The sequence below is a fragment of the Chelonia mydas genome, chromosome 2 (genome assembly GCF_015237465.2).
Source record: "Chelonia mydas isolate rCheMyd1 chromosome 2, rCheMyd1.pri.v2, whole genome shotgun sequence".
NCBI lineage: Eukaryota > Metazoa > Chordata > Testudines > Cheloniidae > Chelonia > Chelonia mydas.
Genome location: NC_057850.1, coordinates 155,091,165 through 155,113,367, shown reverse-complemented (window position 1 = coordinate 155,113,367; position 22,203 = coordinate 155,091,165). Strand labels below are relative to the sequence as shown.

General features: G+C 41.6%; 1 protein-coding gene and 1 long non-coding RNA gene across 2 annotated transcripts; both read right to left on the bottom strand.

Moving 5' to 3' along the window:
* Positions 1-299: 299 nt before the first annotated feature.
* FRRS1L (ferric chelate reductase 1 like) lies at positions 300-19,097 on the bottom strand. Its single transcript, XM_037889911.2, has 5 exons — positions 18,689-19,097; positions 12,200-12,284; positions 11,572-11,710; positions 7,212-7,458; positions 300-6,685 (listed from the first exon to the last, which is right to left on the bottom strand). The coding sequence occupies exons 1-5, from the start codon at positions 18,900-18,902 to the stop codon at positions 6,513-6,515; spliced, it is 858 nt and encodes a 285-aa protein (XP_037745839.1). The 5' UTR covers positions 18,903-19,097; the 3' UTR covers positions 300-6,512.
* LOC122464621 lies at positions 13,278-18,302 on the bottom strand. Its single transcript, XR_006288819.1, has 3 exons — positions 18,252-18,302; positions 15,229-15,307; positions 13,278-13,294 (listed from the first exon to the last, which is right to left on the bottom strand). It is a non-coding gene; the product is annotated as an uncharacterized LOC122464621 (long non-coding RNA).
* Positions 19,098-22,203: the final 3,106 nt, after the last annotated feature.

Sequence of the window (22,203 nt, the reverse complement as noted above, 5' to 3'; positions counted from 1 at the left end):
CAGAAATGCTGTGTATAGCTTTAAGCCAGGTATGATCATAAATCATCAGATCATACCTAGAACTACTTATCTGAAACTCCAAATGTGTAAGTAGATTAGAATGTTTAGCTAGATCAGGTTTATTTATTTTTTAAGGCTTGTAGATCTCCTCTGTGCTAACCCCCTGATGCTTTTGGTTGTTTGTAACCTTTAAGCTGAACCCCCCAAGAAAGCTATTTTGGGTGCTTTATTTTTGGAATTGCTCCTTTAAAATCTAGCAAAAGCCTAAGTTCCAGATGTATTTTTTCCCTTTTGTTTTTAATAAAATTTACCTTTATTAAGAACAGGACTGGATTTTTTGGTGTCCTACGAGGTTTGTGCATGTTGTTTGATTAGCTGATAGCCACAGCTAATTTCCTTTGTTTTATTTCTCAGCTCTTCCCCTTGAGGGTACCCCACAGGGAGGAATTCCCAAGTGCTCCTTCCTGGGTTCAAAGGGTTGTTTTGTTTTTTTTTGCATTTGGGTGGTGGCAGCATTTACCAAGCCAAGAGAAAAGCTGTAACTATGGGAGTTTAATACAAGCCTGGAGTGGTAAGTATTAATTTTTAGAACCCTTGCGGGCCCCCGCCTTCTGCTCTCAGAGTGACAGAGTGGGGATTCCTGTTTACCCCATTTCATAGTGGCAAAACAAGGGGGCATCCAATGATGTTAAAAGACAACATACATTAAAAAAAACTAGAGCTTTATTTATAATCTTTTAGCCTCTGTCCTGAATATGGGGAGGCATACTTGCACTATCCCTGGAAGAGAGCTGAGGAGATGAGAGAGCTCTGAAAGGGACACAGCTTACATTCTGCCTTGCACTCACCCGCTCTGCTGTCTGGTACATTGCTGGGAAATAGGGGGAGGAGGCACATTTGGCTCACTCTACTTCCCCACAGTCTCTCCACTCACTTGCCCACAATGACTGGGAGCAGCATAAGCAGCACAGGCTGAGGTCCAGCAAGGACTTCAAACCATGATCTGGGTAGCCTTAACATGGAAGCATCTATAATTGCCACGATGAAAGACAGGATACTGGTATTAGTCTGATCTGGTATGGCAATCCCAAGGTTTCTATGCTGGACCTTTTACATAAACAAATGAATTGTAATTTTATTAAGCAGCCAACTCTGTGCTAAATTTGCACTGGATTTATCACATAACAGCTATAATATCTGCTGCATCTAAATTATTCTGGGTTCTGCTGAAAGGTGGTTGCAGATCCTGATTCTTTGCTCAGCCTGAGTGCTTCTTTAACCTGTATCAGTTTGCAATGGTCTCAAAAAGATTAGCTGTTAGCACATCATGTTCCATTCACTCCCCTCATCCCCCACCATATGGTGGTGATTGTGCAGAGGGTGACATAAATGAATGACAGCTCTGCTACATTTACATCAGCTGGGGACATCCTAAAGATAGGGATAACCATAACAGGGGAGTTAAATGTCTCTTATCCCTTTGTACCACTGGAGTGCAGCAAAGCAAGTGTGTGTGGCGGGGAGGAGTGGGACGAGAAGAGGCAGAGTTTTCCCCACTACAGTTTCTTTCGAGTATGAAAACAGGGTTATTCTGCTTTTGAATTTTGGGTAACTGAATTACCCTCTATTTAAATACTTCATAAAATCAGTAATACTGTTTAGTTTGTAATGTTGTAATTTAGGTTTTAAGACCTTTTCTACTATAAACAAACTGTATGAGATTATATGTTTTTATGAAAGTAAAAAGGGAGTCTTCAGCTGTGCTTCCCTTCCCTCTTCTTTTTCTCTCTCTTTCCTATCTCATTCTTTCTTTCTGGGAAAAACAGGCCAAATTATTATATTTATTATTTGTCTGGTGGTAGCATTTAGAGGCCCCCGTGGAGGAGGCAGGGTCCCATTGCACCAGGCACTGTACATACGTAACAAAAATCTGATTCTTGCTCCAAGGAGCTTACAATCTATGTATAAAATGAGAGGCAACAGGTGAAGATGGACAAAGGGAGCACAAGGTAACACTATGATTAACATAATAAGCAGAACTCACAGCTAAAAAAAAATTTTTTTATACAGATACATGGTCCCAGGTGGTAACTAATGCCTTTTGTTGGTTATACAGATAATGTTGGAAAAGACCAATCTGGGCCATATTTCCAAAGGCCTCCTAATTGTGTACACGCAAAATTTCCATGCACGTTCCTGTGCCTGCATTTGTGCATGTGTGCCAGGTAACTATACAATTAATTCACCTCGTACACAAAATGGAAGCCTTTTGAAACTGTTCTTTAATGGCCAATTCATTAGTAATCTCAGTAAGTAGGCTAAGAAATGATTTGGTATGGAGACTAAACTATCCTCTCCCTAGAGATTGACTCTCCTGGTCGGGGTTGATACACATTAGTTAGGGAGGTATGAAGAAGCATGCATTGCTGCATACAGCTTCTGTGGGTAAAGAGGACTTTAGTTTCCAGGGCACCCTCCACAAGCAATAAAAAATGTAAAGCAAGTTTACAGTACTTCATCATATCAGGGACTAACTACTGCTTTTTAGTATTTAAAACAACAACATATAAGAAACAGTTACGGGGCATGCTCAGTTACTACTAAAGAGGTATTATATCAAGAGTCAAATTTCACTAAAGTTCAGACCTTTCCTCTCTGTTATAGTTAGGCTTGGCAGACTTCAATTTTGTATTATAACTGACTGATAATATTGATGTTTATTTTGAAGTATTTTTTTCAATGTTCACAGTCGTGCACAATTATAGAGTTAAAGCATTTTTGCCCCACTTTTATTTGATTTAAATTTTCACAGTTTTGGGAAATTATGGGGAGGGAGACAATTATTTAATGGCAGCAGAATTGGAAATTCAAAATGTTAAAACTTTATAACCATTAACACAAATTATCAACATCACCACTTCAAAATATACAAAGTACATATCCTTAAATCAAACTCTAACAAGCGTTCAAGCTGAATTTTGCCTATCTGCAAATTTCAGTTATCATAAATGGAAATATTTTTTGTTGGTTTCTGGGTGTGTGTTGAAATCAATGTTTATTTACATTTACTGTTAAAAATCTAATCCTTCCAAACCTAATTACAGCGTTGCTGCAGTTTCACCCTTTTCCTGTCCTCTCCAAATATTAGCAGTCCAAGCAACTTTACTTGGTGAAAATTCTGAAACTGGGTTGCTTCTGATGTTTCATTTCCAACCTGGTGCTACTTTAACTACCATGTACCCTATTCTGACTTGGGGGAGAGGGTGGGTGATAGGCATTGCCAGAAGTCTCTGTTATTCGGTAGTAGGAGACACCTTCCATTTAGGAAGCAAGATTGCAGTGATGCTGTAGTGAAAAGGGGACTTTGCTATAGATAATATCTTTCCAATACAGAATATATATTAAGTTCCCAGCCTTGTTTCTCTCCTCACCTTTATTATCTCTGCTCCTGCTCTGTAGAGATGCTCATGGAGAAAGTCCCATGATCTTGCCAACTTTCTTCCATATAGGCTTGTTCTTTCTTCCTTCTGCTCTGTTCTTGGCCAAGCAGTTCTACTTTTCCACTATTATCCACTCTCATACCTCTAATCCTCAATGGCTGTTTGTAGCCTTCCACTCTCCTTAAACCCTCTTCCATCCCCCCTTGAACATTAAATTTTTGGGGGCGGGGATTATGCCTTTTTAATATCAGTAAAGTATGTAAAATTATGGTATAGTAGAATAATAATTAATAGATACAAACTCAAACATCAGTTGAAAAGCTGAAGAGTAGTATAGTTTCTCTCTCTCTCTCTCTCTCTTTTTTTTTTTTTGGTAGACTTGCTGTATTTTTCTCTATTATTAAGGAAGGCTAAATAGGGCCAGCTAATCACTTTGAGATCCTTGGTGCTATAAAAGTGCAAACTGCTACTAATATCTGAACAAAAGGAAAGTACAACCAAAAAAAATACATTAATCTCAGGTAAAGGGTGAACTTTAACTCACAAAAACAGAATCTGAAAGTGAAGGCAAAAGTGAAGTTTGCCTTAATGTATGGCATAGGCTCAGCCACCAGCCCTGAAAGCTCTGTAATCTGAAATAGTGTATATTCTCCACGAGCATGACACAAAGGAATACAATAAGTGCAAAGGTTTAGCCTCAGCTCTGAATCTGTTTACTTTTGTCAGGCTGATTAAATCTCTTTGTATCTTAGTGTTATTTTTACTGTCTTTGTATATACTGACCTCAATTTTGAGGGCGAGCAGGAGTCAAGTGGAGGCAGGAGAGCAAAGATAGGTTTGTGTTATGCTCCAGTAATCTATAGCTGCTGGAACAGCCCCTTGTGGGCTACTGTAAGTGCCTCTAAATTAGAGCAGGCCTGAGACTGCTTTAACTTATGCTGGTAGTAAAACTGGCCATGGGCTGGGAGCTGAACAGGCTCCCTGCTGTAATTTAAGCAGCACATGGGACACACAGCATGCTTTGACCACATTCTTCTCTCCAGTGTTAGAGACTATGGCATAGAGCCAGCTACCCAGATCTATGCCATCAAAGGATTCTGCTACACCAGAAGAATCTCAGCTGTCTGCTTAGAACACATTAAGGCTATGATTTGCTCCCAGAGTTCCACAAAGCAGACCCTATCAGGGACAAGGATCTGACCCACTACAACTATATCACATATTTAATTAGTTGGTTAATCAGGTATAGAGGATTCACTTACTGAAATGCACTAAGATAAAGTCACTATTTATGAAGCACTTTAAAGTGTAAACTTTTCTAATTAATACTCCTTTTTTTAAACAAATGTTGCAATTTTAAATACGGACAAAATGCTTGCTAGGGAGGTAAATAACCATTTAAACTGAAAATTTACATACTTTAAGCACACAGTTTCGAGGAATGCAAAGCCTTAAAAAAATCAACCTTTGAATTTTATACTGTGAGTAATAATGCACAAATTACAAAACTCCAATTATTTTTTTTCTTATTACCTCACCATGCAATAACTAAGATGGAAACATCATCTCAAATAAGACACTCTACAAGTACACAGCGCTAAAGAGTTCTCAAACATGTCAAGCGCTGTGTACTCTTTGTACAACAGCCTAATACATAGTATAACTTAGGGACTGAACCTGCAACCCTAAAGCATGCAGAACTCCCATTTGAGTGGATGGAAGATTTGTGCATGTGTTATCTGCAAGATCAGGTATTTAAGAGACAGCTGCTTCCCTGTTTAAGGTAATCATAAATTTCCTATCATGTAGACAGTAAAAATGTACAGCAATAACCCAAAACATTTTAGAATAAGTTGTGATCTATTCTTCATTTGATACATTTCTGCCACTCCCATTTACAATAACACTTAACTATTTTCTTTCCCTTTTTGTAATACTGCTTTGAAGGTTAGAAAATTCAAATCTATTTTCATGGTTGAATTGTCTTTTTCCTCATTGGATAAATATGATTTTACCTATGATTCTGATGGAACTGAATTTAAGGCTCTTTTTATTTATTCCCATATTTTCATATTAGTACCATAGATCATGTTTGCATTGCTCTGGGAACAATGAGCTGCTGCTCCTGCTCATCTTTAACATGAATGGAATTTAGGGCAGATAGCAAGGTGAGAACAGACACTTTATGGTTACTGCAAAACAGCTGTTTAAAAGACGTTTACATCTAAATAACATTTTTTCATAAAAAAAGAAACTTACTTTGCCTACTGGAAGATGTCTTATGGCTTGCAGGGGCTTCTGTAGTCTATATACTTTTAGGCATTTTTCTGTATCATGAAGAATTTATATCAGCATTAATTTTCTTTTTTCTTGTTTATATAGCATCATCTCTCATTAATAAAAAGCTTAGCTATGTCTTCTTAAGTATGGCTGTGTCTAAGAATTATTTTTATAGTACAGAGAATTATTAGAATTCTGCAATGGAAAGTTTAATTTTGTTTGTACTGGGAATGTGAAGCATTTTCTGGTTTTGGAAAGCACCAGAACCATTTAGACCTGTGAGTTGCTTTTGTCAAATTCAAAGTATTTTGGGAGCTGAAAGCCCATTATCACAAAGCAGTCCTTATTAAACAGCGGTGCTGTGACAGTACCCTGACTTTGAGTTCAGAAACTGCACTTACAGGTGTGCTATCTGCACCACAAGTATTTAACAGACAATATTTCCCCAACGTTTAGTTCTTGAATTGAAGGAAACTGTGTATTAAATAATTTGATTCTATATGTCCATTACTAAATTCCCCCCAACACACACACACACATTTTACAAAAGTATTTTTCATTAAACAACTAGTAGTTACACTGGAAGTGGTTTGTTACTTGCTCCTTGATTATTCTTAATTATTTGGCACACCATTACTGCTCAAAGGAGAGGTTATTTCCTTGCTGAGAAGATGAAATTGTCAACAAAGCAGCTAGACGATCATGTGATATGAATTCCAACAGAAAATTCATCCATCCTGAGGAACTCTCACTAACAAATTCTCACTATCTTCCATACATATCCAGCTGTGATCATGGGGTTCCCATCAATAAATAAAAGGTCAGTGCAACAATAAGAAGCAAACAGAATGGAGAAGAAAAGGTCTGATAGGCAGCTGATGGCATAAAAATGTCTTCATACTTGTAAATACTGACAACACGCTCTGATACAGGCGGTGAGTCTATGTCATGCCGAGTTATAGAACCTTTAATAGACAAAGGATAGAAAAAGAGATGAGCATAGCATGTGAATTAAACTACTTCTGATTTTTCTTTCTTTTCCACTAGATAACCTCACCTCCTCTCATTGCTAGTTACTATACCAAAAGGAGGATTTTCATAAGTTTAAAATGGTGTTTCTAGCCAAATAGGAAATCTTCACAAAAACACAGCATTACATCAACAGTTAACATAGTGCCAGAAGGTAAAACTCTGAATAAATCATACAAAACCTGAACAACGAACTATGAACAATATCCTTCAGAAGAATCATGAACTGGTCATTTTGAAGCATATACAATCAATTTTACCTTTTGGGAGTAGAGATAATCAAAAAGAGTACGTAAGGAATTTTTATATGACTTAACTTGACAGTGCCCCCTTAATTTACATATATACACACACTGCTATTGTAAACAGAAATCGGAACATCTTTTGCAAACTATTTTAATTCCTTTTACAATGATGGAATAGATTGAAGAACGCAGTCGTAGCCGCATACCATCAACTTACCCTGAATTGCTGGACCCCAAGCAAACAAATAGTACCAGCTCAAGTGAAGATCTACAATAGTTTCATCTCTGGGAACATACACAGGACGTTTAAATCGACAAGTCACACGGTTGTTTTCAAAAATCCCTTCTTCATCTCTAGCTGGATTTCTCTGGATCTCTTTAGCCCACTGACCAACATTATAAAAGTGCTGTATTCGGACCCTTCCATTATCATCGTGAACACAAGCCATGACGTCATCTCCACCCTACACGGTAGGAAAGAAATGAGTCAGAGTTCTATCTTTTGAAAGTTTTACTTTTAGCAAGAAAACTCAACAAGTAATAATTTTTTTTCATATCCATAAAAGTATTCGCATTACATAATTTTCACTATGAAAGATGACATAATAAAAGCTCTAGTTCCCCCTTTCATTGTACAAATCCCTGGATACTTCCACCTGCAGATTGTGCAGAAAAATGTCAATGGTAATATTTACTTTTTCTATCTATTTATGGGTATGCAAGCCACCTTTTGATTTTCATCAAGACGTATACCAAATTCTAGTAGGATGGCAACTGCCTGACATAATTTAAGTAACAAGAAAGAAAAAGTAACATTTTTTTATTGTTCAAAATATGTGAACTTCCTGGATATTGTACCACAACAAAAACAGAGGAAGAACAGAACTTTTGGGGTGCAAAGTTCATTACATTAAATGCTATATAATCTAATCAACAGTAGGAAACAAATCTAAAATATCTAAAGGGTTAATTGCGTAACTGCAAGGAATCTACTTTAATTCAATAGTGTTTTTCCTAATTCCTTCCCTTAATATATATCACCCAAGTGCAAAGTAGGAATTCAGTTAAACAAGTTGAATACTATAAAATACTAACAGAACTAACCAACGGCAAATTTGCTTCTGCAGATATTGTAGGCAGTGACAAAGAAACACAATCTGAGAAACAAACAAGTGGATGAAAAAAAAGTATGATGACAATTACTTGTGTAGGCTATTCATAGAAGTACTGTATTCCTAAAACAATTATTCAAAAACACTATTGACACAGCAAAGATACTTAACTGTTCAGGGCACAATATTACTTACAAAAGTATAGCCTTCTAGAAGCATTAATATCAGGAATAAATCTTAAACTTTTGTAGGTTGTTGGCAACTAAAGATTGGGTTACTGCCAGTGGTGTAGATGTTAGTACTGGGTAACAACATACCCCACAGCCATAGTACTAATGTCATCAATGTGTCACATTGAAGGAGGCAATAGTGTTTGCTGACTTTATCCTTAAGTAAGTCTGTCCTTTTATGCATGTTGCAAAAGATTCATAACTGTCTTTGCTCACCTAATCCTGGTTGCACAAACTGCTTTTGGGGAACAAAATGGATGGGGACAAAGTAAGGGGTGGCACATTAATTTAGCTGCCACTGCTGTGTAGATTCTTACAAAACTGCTGAAAAATGGAAGAACTAGGTAAGACATGGATTTGAAAAGCTCCAGGTGCTCGGTATTAATGTGGGAGAGGTGATGACTGCTACAGTTGAGGTTATATAAGGGCTTTCATTCTAACCTCCTGTTTTCAGTCACAGTTTTCAAAAACTTTCACCTCAGGCTTAATTTGTGTTTAAAGGTTTAATTTATTTTTTTATAAGTTTGAGCAAAAATTCTTCACCTCTAAGGACAAGGAGATTGTTAAAAAAAAAAAAACAGCACCTTTCACATTAAAAAACCAAACACAAAACAAAGTTAAAATGTTGTTTTGAACTATTCTGTAGTCAAAATTGCCATGTAGCTCCCTAACACATCAACCCAATCAATTTTAAAAAAACACGGATTTTTAATTATTTTCCTTGCCTAGTTGTTCTTGCCATGTCATCCTTATCTGGAATCTTTCTACTGGTTCTCCTTTACATGCCACATTGAATTTAAACTTCCTAGGTCTTCGTTGGTAAGGTTCTGCAGAACTCCACCCTGCCCTACATCTTGGGGTTTTTTTCCTATCAGGTTCCCCCCCCCCATAACTCCGCCAGTGATGCCAGACATGATGCCCTATTCAGTTCCTCTTCTCCACCCATCTCTGTGCATTTTTTCTACAGTGCCCCCTTTGTATGGAATGACCTCAGTTCACCATGAACAACCACTTTCTCTTAATTGAAATCTCTCCTTAAAACTGACTTCTTGCATTATGCCCACAAAAAGTTAATTCATAATAATTATAGGTCAAACAAACAAAGCCTTACTAATTACCCCTACCTCTGGAGTTCTCAGTGGGTCCCACTTCTCTGTCTTTTAGACTGTAAATGCTTCAAGACATGGATTGTCCTTATTTCTGAGCATACTACAGTGACAAGCACATTGTTGGCACTGAATAAATAGGGGCCAGACTCTGACACCTTTGCTCACAAAGGGTGGCAACACATTCCACGAGTGTCCCATCCACTTCAACTGAACGAATAGTAGAGAAATGTACTATTCAGCATGAGCAAGTGTATCAGAATATGGTTCCGAGTCAACAAATAAAAATAATAAAATCAGAACCTAAATTAACAGAAAAGGAGTACAAATCTTAACAGGAGAGAGAGCACAAAAATGGAACAAGCATTATGCTATTCAAGACCAAGGAAGAATACTAAAAGCTGCACAGGGCAATGAAGAAATAATCCATCAAGGAATCAAGATGCTTTTCTTCCCTGAATTGTGTCAGGCTGCTCAGGCCAGAAACAGGGACTTGATTCCACGAAGGCAGAATTTTGTTGATGAGGAGCTTTTGCCAAAAAGCTCAGAGTCATTTACAACAACAAACCCTACATATTCTAGGACACTTGTTTGGCTGGGAAATTACTGGGAAAATAGATTAAATTAACAGATACAACAAGCAATAAAGACTGAAATGACAAATGGCATTGTAGCCTGATTAAGTGACGTACAGCACCTCATACATAGCAGGTTTGAAAACCAAATCATTCACTTTAAAATTATGATTGTGCAGGGGTGCCATCTACTGGATATATGATAAGGCTGCATGTTACCACTGTTAATCTGATATAGAGTAGGGGCCAGATTTTTCAAGGTACAGACAGGTGCTTGGGAGAGTTAAGTGCCTAGGTGCTTTTGAAAATCCCACTAAGTACCTATCTGTATCTTGAGGCTCTTAAATACCTTTAAAAATGTGTCCCTACAACTATTTCTTAAGACTACATGACGCATATCTTTTATTTCCACCATAATACCATTTACGTGGGTAGGATGGTAATGCATCCCTCCTCACATTTTCTTTGTGTTCCTCATTTTGGGCCTGAGCCAAAGTCAGCAGCTGATACCAGTGGGAGTCTTCTATTGCTTCAGGGGGCTCTGATTAAGGATCATTAAACACTCTCCCATTTTCCAGTGTATAGAATTCACATGCAACTTTATAACTCCACTTGCCCTCTGACTAGGGATGTATTACATAAACACTATTTTCAGTTGCAGATGGGTATGTTTCAATATGCAATCAATTATAGATAGCATTATAAACTGTGTTCTAATCTTAAATACATTAATGAGAATCACTATTTATATATCAGAATTATAGTCCTCAATTCTTGCTTTCCTCATAAAACCCCAATAAAAACAATGCTTCTGAAATATAAAAATCACAGGAACAAGAATAAATATGAGGCAACCTTGTTCAAAAACTTTTTTAAAAAGCAAAGAAGCCTATTTCTATTTGTTCATTTTATATAGCATATATATTTAAATTAGCAATAATAATTTTCTCTGTAAATTCACCTGGCTTTTCTGGGAATGAGGGGTGTTGGTGGAAAAAAGAGGCAGTGGGCATCCCCTTGAGAGTGTAATGGTTAAGTCCAGATTTATACAGTGGAAAAATAATTGACTTATTCAAGAAAACTTTACACTTCACTAATTTCTGATGTATACTTTGCTCCATTAAACACTGGTCAGAACACTTAGAAAACAAATTTGTTATTCTTGAATTTTTTTTTAGAATTAAATGGTGCAAAGTCATTAACAGTCTTGCGTTCAAAAGCAGAAGCCAGAGATCACCGTAGTCTTTCATTCTCAAGAGAGGCGTCCAGTGCCTAGGGAACTTGACCAGGCATCAGCAGGCCTGGGTTCTATTTCCTGATCTGCTTCCCAATCTGTAAAACTGGGGTTAATAATACTCACCCCTCCTTTGTAAAGTGCCCTGCGAACTAGAGATGAAAAGCACTATGCAAACATTAGATATTATTTCTCATTAAAAGTGTATCTTTCTCTACACCTGCCACATATTTTTCAAATCCAATATAAACTGTGCCTATTCTAATACATAAACGCTTATATACTTGTTAACATGAAACGTTAAATTTTGTTGGTCTCACCATTTTCTTGTCTGAGGAAAATCCTACTGCCACCCAGCCATCAGTGTCAGCACTCAACTCGAACTCTACATCAGCTCCTATTCTACGATAACTGAGAAAATAGTCACAAGTCTCTGCATTACATCCAGGTTTACCATACCTGAATGAAATAGGAAAACAGAACATGTATCTTTTTCTACCACGCAAAATATGAACAGCTTTTTTGTTCTAGCTTATCTGTGTTTCTATATCGAAAACTTGAAGACAGCATGATTTGTTGCTGTTAATGGTGGTGGTCACATAAATAAAATTTTCAGATATTGGTAGAACATATCATTTCTATACTATATTGTATTTTATGTATAATACAATAAATTACAGTGTTAAAAATAATTATCCCTTTATGGTAGGACTGGGTCATGTTGGCTCATTATGGTGAGCACTTATTCAGAGGTGTGGTCCATTGATCTCATGGGACTATTTACGTAAGTGCTCATCAGGTGTTGAACAACATAGTCCCTGATCATGGTGAATATCTGCAGACAACAAACATTTAGTAAAATGAATGTGGGACATTTACTAGTGTCCCTAGTGAAGTCAAGTAACGTTTATAAACTGAAAGATGTCTTCATTTTTATTCTACACCAACCTAAAGCATCCCTTGGTTTTTCCACAATCATCCACTCTAATTTTTGCAAATGGATCCACAGGAGGAGCAGTAGGGAAAGGGTAACCTGTATAATCAGAATAAACCGCCATTAGATAATGAATGCGGAGTAATACATCAAAATATTGCCACTGTTATTATTTATCTATATTAGAATAGTATCTAAGAGGCCCCAACCAAGATTAGGCCTTCACTGTGCTAGGCACTGTACATAAACTTAGTAAGAGAGAGAGTCCCTGCCCTGAAGAGCTCACAATCTAACTAGACAAAACATGCAAAGAGTAGATAAGAGAAAGTATTATTGGGTTGGATTATCTTGTATGCAAAATGCATTTTGAGGGATGGGGGTGTAGTGGACCCAGAGGCCACTACACCCGATTCTCTGCTGGCAGAAGGTCTTTCCACAAGTCAGCTAGGAATCAGGGATCTGCAATCAGCTCCTTCCTAGTCCCTCCTCCACTGCACTTGAGCTTTGTATCCAGTAGAGAACTGAGTCCGTTACCTCCATTTTAAAGATAGGGCACTGAGGCTATGACACCTGGTCAGAAAGGGTTAAGCAGCTCGCAGGCTAAATGACCCAGATTCAACTTTTAGAAACATGTTAGAAAATATGTAAATGGTAATTCGGGCCATTCCATGTTAGATAGGCAAGAACTTTGAAATGTAAACCTGTATTGTTAGAGAATTAGAGGTAATAATAATTGTACATGTTTAGTTATATCTTGTTAGATGTTAACCGTGTAAACAGACAGTTCCTGTCTATTTCTATAGCTATTCATTCAGAGATCAAAAGGGACTATTAACATTTAGATGAAATGTGAGTGTGATAATGTCACTGTCTACATGTCTCTTTAAAGTCTGTGATGAACTGCTTAATGGATAAATTACCTTATGTTAATCCATGTAGTTAATCACCAGTAATGTTTGAGAAACAGAAGGTTACATCAAAAGCCTGTTCTTCATCCAAGCCCAGGAACTGTATAAAGTACTCTTGGGATCTGATCCTTTCATCTCAGATCTGCTTGAGCTTTATTTTGGCAGAAGTTTGAGTCATAAGACTGATATCTCCAGTCGCATCTAGATCACCCGGGGTATGAAACATTGGACTGAAATTATGGACTAATTCTAAGAAGTCTTTGCAACTAGAAAGCTCATCATCTTTACTATGAAACTGATCTCAGAACTGTACTCATAAGAATTGGCTGTAAGTGTGTATTTGGATAAGATCTGAAATATTCATTAATTTGGGAGATATGTCCAATCCTTTGGGATTAGTATAACTTTCATATTTGACTTGGCTGTCTTGGAGGGAGCCCAAAGGCTGGGTTGCTATGTTTGGCTTCCGTGTAACCAGTAAGATTATTCTAGAAGCTGTTTTATCTGGTGAATCTAAGTATTGGAATATCCACCAGCTTTGGGGTTTGTCTGCCCCACTCTTTCCAGTTTGCACTGATTTAAGTAATCTCAGCGTGCCCCCCTCCCACACCCCCGGGACCCTCATCACAGAGGACTGGATTTTCAAAAATATCTGAAGACACCTAACTCCTATGAACTTTCAATGGGCATTAGTCACCTAACTCTCTTAGGCACTTTCAAAAATCCCACTAAGAGAGAATAAGTGATTTCCTTAGGCAATCTGTGGCAGAACTACGCAGTGAGCACAGGTTTCCTGAGTCTCTGTCCAGAAAATGGAAAAGGAGTACTTGTGGCACCTTAAAGACTAACCCATTTATTTGAGCATAAGCTTTCGTGAGCTACAGCTCACTTCATCGGATGCATTTCGTAGCTCACGAAAGCTTATGCTCAAATAAATGGGTTAGTCTCTAAGGTGCCACAAGTACTCCTTTTCTTTTTGCGAATACAGACTAACATGGCTGTTACTCTGAAACCTGTCCAGAAAATGAATGTTAAAAGTTAAAAGCTGTTAAACCAACATAGTTTCAGTTAACCAACACAGATATGTACAGGGCCTTTTTGATTAATTCTGCATTTAGAATTAAAATGAATTTTATATTAAATCAAAAGGTAAAAGACAGGTTAAAGATAAAATACACTACATAAATCAGAACACAAAACAACCAGATAATGAAAAAGTCAGGGCTTCAAAATCAGTACGCACCTGCCCATTTGGCACCAGTACACTTTGTGGAATGAGGCTGTGTCATAAATATAAAGGGAAGGGTAACCACTTTTCTGTATACAGTGCTATAAAATCCCTCCTGGCCAGAGGCAAAACCCTTTCACCTGTAAAGGGTTAAGAAGCTAAGGTAACCTAGCTGGCACCTGACCCAAATGACCAATGAGAGGACAAGATACTTTCAAATCTGGAGGGGGGTGGGAGAACAAAGGGTTTGTCTGTCTGTGTGATGCTTTTGCCGGGAACAGATCAGGAAGGCAGCCTCAGAACTTCTGTTAAGTTAGTAAGTAATCTAGCTAGAAATGCATTAGATTTCCTTTTGTTTAATGGCTGGTAAAATAAGCTGTGCTGGATGGAATGTATATTCCTGTTTTTGTGTCTCTTTGTAATTTAAGGTTTTGCCTAGAGGGATTCTCTATGTTTTGAATCTGATTACCCTGTAAGGTATTTACCGTCCTGATTTTACAGAGATGATTCTTTTACCTTTCCTTTAATTAAAATTCTTCTTTTAAGAACCTGATTGATTTTTCATTGGTCTTAAGATCCAAGGGTTTGGGTCTGTGTTCACCTGTACAAATTGGTGAGGATTCTTATCAAGCCTTCCCCAGGAAAGGGGGTGTAGGGCTTGGGGGGATATTTTGGGGGAAGACTTCTCCAAGTGGGCTCTTTCCCTGTTCTTCGTTTAAAACGCTTGATGGTGGCAGCATATGGTTCAAGGACAAGGCAAAGTTTGTACCTTGGGAAAGTTTTTAACCTAAGCTGGTAAGGATAAGCTTAGGGGGTCTTGCATGCAGGTCCCCACATCTGTATCCTAGAGTTCAGAGTGGGGAAGGAAACGTGACAGGCTGAGTGAACATCGTTTTTGAAACCTTACATTTTGAATTTCCTGATCTTTCTGGGGTCAGGTTTTCAGCCTTTATGTTGGTATTTGAATTTGATATTCTTTTCTTCAACTGACAGACAAAGAAAGAACTAGCTGTGGCACTAAGAAGTTTTGCAGCTGCGTTTTCACTTCCTCAGGAGTTTTAAGCTGCACCACTCAACAGAAACACACCTATCGCTATAACACTATTGGAGCTGTGCACTATTGCACCACTCCATAGTGCATACTGCAGTCAGCAATATAACTGAAAGCTTTTACTGCATGCAAACAAAGGAAAGTTTTCACTGCCTAAAACCTAGTTATTTAACCCCTTCCCTTCCTCTATCTTTTCAAACAGCTATTTTTCAAAGACGTTCAGCCACACATGAAGTTTGAAGCTTTAAAGTTCAGCCCCATTTATTTATTTTAAAATGTATAAAATATGCTCAATACATATCTAGGCACATATATGATATTTAACATAACATGTGGCTTTTTAAAAGTTAAAAAAAAATCAGACTTCTTCACCGCATATGAAATTATACACCAGCACAGCCACTCTCCTCCCTGCTCAGGCAAAAGCCTGAGAAAACAAAATGAGCCTTGCACTGTGGCCCAAAGATCAACTACTCATATTCTACCCAACCAGCAAGGGAAGTTAATTCCTAAATTCCTGATTGAGTAAGGACTTCAATAGAATGTCCTTCCTCAAACTCCATGGGTTTAAATCTTCGGGATTGTTAATAGCTCTACCCACCTCACTGGCTGATCTCAGCTAATATATGGAATCTGTGGAATCCTGGAAGAGGAAGCCCTCCGGGCAAACAGGAAATTGCCCCAAATCACCTATTGGGATTTCTCAGAGAGGAAAGAAAGAACTACTCAAGTGCAACACTGTCTAAGCTAGCTATGGTCTGCAAACAAGTCAGCGAAAATCTTGTCACAAATGAATGGAGGGCTTCAGACTGATCTAAAAATCAGTGAGAATACTTTCCATTGCTAAGAGATCAGTGTGACGAGTACAGCTTTCATACCAAATCCAGGCCTAAAGCCAGACTGAAAGAACAAGATGAGAGAAATGAGAAGCGTCTGCGGTTTCCAAATTGTCTTGCCACAATTTCTGTCAATAATCTTTCCCCAAAAGGTAAGATTAGGAACAGGGCAATTACTGGTAAGATTGCTATGGTAAAATGACGGCTTCTTAAACAAAACCCGAACAACTGTTCATGTGAGGGATGCTGGCAATCAGCGCTCCTCTCAGGAGTCACTAGCAGTATCAATGGATAATGGACATAATACTGCCCTACTTCATTTTACTAGCCAAGAAAGTAAAGGCTCCAAATCACAGATGGTAGCTAGAAACTCTGTGACTGAAACTGTCCAGGACTGTGCCAGAAAAGATGATATATCTGTCCCCTCCAGAAATGGTTTTGCCACCACAAAAGCAGCCAATTTTTGATCTAAATCACATCAATCTTGTCAGCACAGCAACTGGAAAACTTCTGATGGCGAGAAAGAACTGATTCTTGTATCTGAGTGGAGGCAACCAGGCATGATCAACCCATCACACACCTGGAAAAGCTCTGACAAATGGATTTCACAGATAGGGAAAATCTTTCTTCACCATCACCACTTAAAACAATATTGCAATCAATGTGACTGCATGATTTTTGCCATGGACATTAGTCTCTATCCTATATGCCTCATCTGCCACAGGTCATCTTTATACCAAGGTAACCTGTGAAAAGAGAATGCTTGGCTGCCATTGCATAGATGGTTGAGGACAGAAGACAGACTGCACCTCAGAACCAACAATAAAATAGGCTACAGATAGCAGGATATTCTGCTAAGAGAAATGTGAAACCTAACTGGGTCTTCCAGTCTCTGCATGAGGTCCAGTGCAACGGTCTCCTGCCCAATGGGAGTATACGTGAGCCCTGATTTGCAAGTGGTGGTAATAGAGACTTGACACATTTAGCCTGAAAAGCTGTGTACCCATGAGGAGAACACTTGAGTGTTCTCTAGGAGAGACAAGGTTGTATTCCCTGCAAAAGCGCAGAGCGCAGCATTAGGCATCTCTGTGACCCCAGCACTGTCGCGGTGCCTGATTCCAAGTTCTTGCTCCAAAGCCTGGAGACACCAATAGTGGTTATTGTAAACTGAGACTGGTGGTAGAGCTCTCAGCACCCCAGCCAAAAGGAAGGGCAGCTAGGAGGGGTGCCCAAGCCAGGGAGAGGAGGGGGAGCTATGCTCATTTTGCCAGTCCTTTTTCCCATGATGAAGAGCATTTGATTGTCAATAGCAAATATGTCTGACACCCAAAACACAGCTCCGACCCACAGAAGGGCAGATTTCTCTCTCCCTCTTTTCGTTTGCGAGGAGCCTCACCCCCTGCATCAGGCCTCGCCTCCGACACTCCCCTTTCGGCACCAGCCCCAGGAGCCACGGGCCGTGCACGACGGGAGCTGCCGGGCGTGGGGCTGGCTCCAAACGTGCCCCAGAAAGTACCGCCCCACAGCAGCAGCTCGGAGGCCCCCGCCCGGCCACAGCAGGGAACGGACGCCGCCGAGTTACTAGCCAACGTGCTGAAACGACAACACAGAGCCAGGCGGCTCCACGGCACAGACAGGAGGGCAGCAGGGCGACGGGGAGGGAGACCCGGCCAGGAGCGGGATCGAGAAGGGAGCAGCCCATCCCCCCACCATGGACCCTCCACCAGCCTTGTGCAGCTTCCCACTGCCGATGCATCCAGCTCCCTCCATTCCCCCCCAGTGTCCCAATGCATCCAGCTCCAGTCTCCCCCTCATTCCGATGCACGCTTCATCTTCCCCCGGGCATCCAGCTCCTTCTCTCCCTCCCCTCGGATGCATGCTCCACATATTTCCCCCTCCAGTGCATTTAGCTCCATTATTCCCCTCCCTCCTGTATATTCTCCACCCTCCCCCGTTCATCCAGCTCCACTCTCCAGCTCCCCTTGGTGCATCCCCCCCAGTGTCTCAGGGCATCCAGCTCCATTCTCCCTTCCCACCCCGCACCAGTGCATTTCAGCTCCAGTCTCCCCCTCATTCCTGCATGTTTCATCCTCCCCGGTGCATCCAGCTCCTCCTCTCCCTCCCCTTGGGTGCATGCTCCATCCCCGCCCCCGTGTCCCAGTGCATTTAGCTCCATTATTCCCCTCCCTCCTGTATATGCTTCTCCCCCGGCACCCCTCCGTGCACCCAGCTCCACTCTCCCGCTCCCCTTGGTGCATTTCAGCTCCACTCTCCCCTTCATTCCTGCATGTTTCTCACACACACACACACCCGTGCATCCAGCTCCTCTCCCTGCCCTCGCTGCATGCTTCATCCTCCCAGCTCAATTCGCCCCCCCCGCCCCCCCGCGGCCTCGGGGCACCTCAGCGGGCCGGGGGTTGCAGCTTCCTCCTCCTACCCCAACAGGAGGCTCCCCACCCCGCGCCCCCCGGCCCCCTCACCCTCCTCGGAGAGGTAGCGCAGGTCGTAGAACTCGCTGGCGAAGGTGCCGTACGAGGAATCGTGCTGCTGCCGCTGCGGCTCGTCGCGGGCCCCCCGCTCCCCGTCCCCGCGGCCCCCTCCCCGCGCCCCGCCGCTCTCGTCGGCCGGGCTGGCGGAGGAGGCTGCGGGGCCGGCGAGCAGCAGCAGCCAAGCGCCCCAGCGCAGCGGAGACATGGCGGCCCCGCAGCCGGGAGAGGCGCAGAGCGAGGCGTGCAGCGGCGCCCTCCTCCGCCTCCTGCCGCTCGCGGCGTCCTGCGAGGGGAGGGGCAGCGGGCTCCTGGAGCCGGTGCGCCCCCCAGCTGGAATGGGGGGCTCCCTGGCCGCCCTCCCGCAGGGACCTGTGCATAGAGCGCCCCCGGCAGCGAGTGGTTGATGGGAAGGGAGGAGCCTGCGATCGAGCGCCCCCCCCCGGTAGAGAGGCCGATCCGGAAACCTGAGACGAGGGAACAAGCCCACCGGCTTCCGGCAGGCAGGATGGGCTCTGGGTTCATGCAGACCGGCGGGCAGGGAAACGCGCTCTGCTCCGAAGTAGGGAAAGGTTTGGAGTGAAGGGAACTTCCCACTCCCAAGTAAATCACTGCGGTTACTCTGTGGTGCACTGAAATGACTGAGGGCGCGAGGAGAAAGAGGCATCGGGGGTCGGGGCAGCGCTGGCCTGGAGCAAACCGAGGCGGCCGCAGCAGGTGCCACAGACTGGGAGCAGGGAGAGGCACCAGGACCCAGAGTGAAGAAAATTGTGTCTGCTGCAGGTGCAATGCATTCTCTCTCCTCTAGCTGCACAGAGATGGTGGAGTGATGTGCTCGAGGGGAAGGAGGGCACAAGAGACGTAACAGGCGGGCAAGAGCAAAGGTGAGAGGCAATAACAGAAAGCAGCAGGAGCTGCAGGGAGAGAGAGGAGGAGGAGGAGGCTCTTATGTACCTCTCTAGCACCCCCAGGAGCCTAGATTTATTAACCCCAGCTTCTCAGGGAGCTTCCTGTTTCCCTAAACCCAGTTGAGGAGACCAGGCAGTCAACTGAAGTAGGAGGAGCCAGTTAGGCCCTTAAGACGCTGATAGCTTCTCTCACTCAGGCCCTGCTACCAGCCTGCTTATTTGTCCCCTTCAACTGAGTGTTGAGAGCCACAATAGCTGGCACAGAACAGGAGTCATGAGTGAAAGAAGAAAACGCCCCTTTGGGGCAGCGTTCAGCAAAAGAAAGAAAAGCTTCCTTTGCTATCTAAGCAGGAAGGAGCTCTCCTGCAATATATAGACACAAATGTTCACGATGAGCCTTCTGACCCCAGTGAGGATGTGAGCGGTGAGGAGATGCCTGATCTTCCAGTTAGTCAGAGTGCCGGTGATCTGGCAGCTACTGCAGCATCCATGTCTCCATCTCAAATGGATGTAACCATACACATTCCTAAAGAAAAGTGTAGATCAGAGAAGAGTGTGGTGGAGGCGCAAGAAACAGCTGCTGCTGAGTTTGGTTCCTTGGGTCTAGATGATCCAGGACTGTGGACCCACTTGAGCAATAGCCTGAGGGACTTCCTTGTACTGCATGGGCCACAGCAAGTGAAAAACTTCATGTTCCCCAAAGACAATGAAAATAGAAGTTTCCATCCAACACATTACTGGAGTGAAATCCCCCATGGTGACAAAGTGGAGAGGCCATGTCTTATGTATTCAAAAGCCCAGAATGTTGCATACTGGTTTTGTTGCAAACTCTTCCAGTCTAATGTTCTAGCCACATTGGGTTCTACAGGAACAAAGGACTGAAAAAATCTGGCAAGAAATCTGGCATGCCACAAGAAGGCAGCAAATCACCAGAGAGCATTCCATAGGTGGAAAGAGCGTGAGCTGAGACTAAGGTTAAAGGCCACCATAGATGATTGTCATCAAGAGAAGATTGCATCAGAGTCTCTTTACTGGCAAAATGTTCTGAAAAGGCTCATTGCCATTGTGAGAATGCTTGCTACCCGAAACCTAGCACTGCGTGGCACTTCAGATCAGCTGTATGTGCCAAACAATGGAAACTTCCTTAAAATTGTGGAGCTGATGGCTGAGTTTGATGCTGTACTCCAGGAGCATCTAAGAAGAAGCTCACCACCCAAGAAATGTACACACCCCACGACCTTGGAAAAACAATTCAAATTGAGATCACACAGTTACTGGCAACAAAAGTCAAACAGAAAATTGTGGCAGATCTGAAGTCAGCAAGATATTACTCTGTTATTCTGGACTCCACACCTGACATCAGCCATACAGAACAAATGACTTTAATGGTGCGTTTTGTAACAACAGAACATAGTGAAAATGTCCCTGCAATGGTGAGACTGTCAGAGAGCATTTTCTAGACTTTATTGACATTGATGATACTACAGGAGCTGGTATGACAAATGTGCATCTTAAAAAGCTGGAAGATACGGGAATTGCGATAGCTGACATGAGAGGTCAGGGCTGCGATAATGGTGCCAAAATGAGAGGAAAGAACAGAGGAGTGCAGACACAGATCCAAGAGTTAAACCCTCAAGCTTTTTTTGTCCCATGCAGTTCTCATTAATTAAACTTGGTGGTCGGTAATGCAGCATCAGCTTCTAGTGAGGCTGCTGAATTTTTTAATGTAATTCAAAGCATCTATGTTTTTTTCTGTGCGTCAACTCATCGATGGCAAATTTTGAAGCAACATGTATCTGCGAACATCCTCTCTGACACTGAAACCACTGAGTGCCACACGATGGGAAAGTCGAGTGGAGGTGATAAAGCCTATCAAACACCAAATTGGGAAGATAGATGATGCCACAGTTGCCATTATGGAGGATAATGCTATGACAGGAACTGTTCGTGGGAGAACAGTGGCAGAGGGAAATGGAATCACCAGAAACATACAGAACTTCAAATTTCTGTGTGGCTTAGTGTTGTGGCATGACATACTGTTTGAAATAAAGGTTGTGAACAAGAGACTCCAAGGTGTTGACCTTGATATATCTGGAGCAATGGAACAACTGGACAAAGCAAAGTCATACCTACAGTCTTACCGGTCAGATGAGGGATTCCAAAATGTTCTGAAGAGCGCACAGAAGTTGGCAGAGGAACTTCACACTGAAGCTATTTTCCCACCCATTTCAGAATACAAGAGTCACCGAAGAAGATGACATTTTGATTACGAGGCACGGGATAATCCCATAAGAGACCCCAAACAACAATTCAAAGTTGAATTCTTTAACCAGGTGCTAGATTGTGCAATACAGTCAGTTGAAGAACATTTCATGCAGCTCAAGCAGTGTATTTGGGATGTTGTATGATATTCCAAAACTCCTCACTATACCTGAAGAAGACCTACACCAGCAATGCAGGGCACTAGAGACAGTGACACATGATGACATGTGCGATATTGATGCGAGTGATTTAGGTCATGAACTGAAAGCCCTTTCAAGATACATTTCAGCAGGATCAACTCCAAAGGCTGTTCTGGAATATATGTGCACAAATACGATG

Bases quoted from the DNA above. Each gene is read 5' to 3' on its own strand.
- FRRS1L (XM_037889911.2), bottom strand. From the start codon at position 18,902: ATGTCTCCGCTGCGCTGGGGCGCTTGGCTGCTGCTGCTCGCCGGCCCC. The intron at 12,285-18,688 runs GTGAGGGGGCCG...CTGATTATACAG, and splicing joins GCGCTACCTCTCCGAGGAGG to GTTACCCTTTCCCTACTGCT. The intron at 11,711-12,199 runs GTTGGTGTAGAA...TATTTCATTCAG, and splicing joins AAAACCAAGGGATGCTTTAG to GTATGGTAAACCTGGATGTA.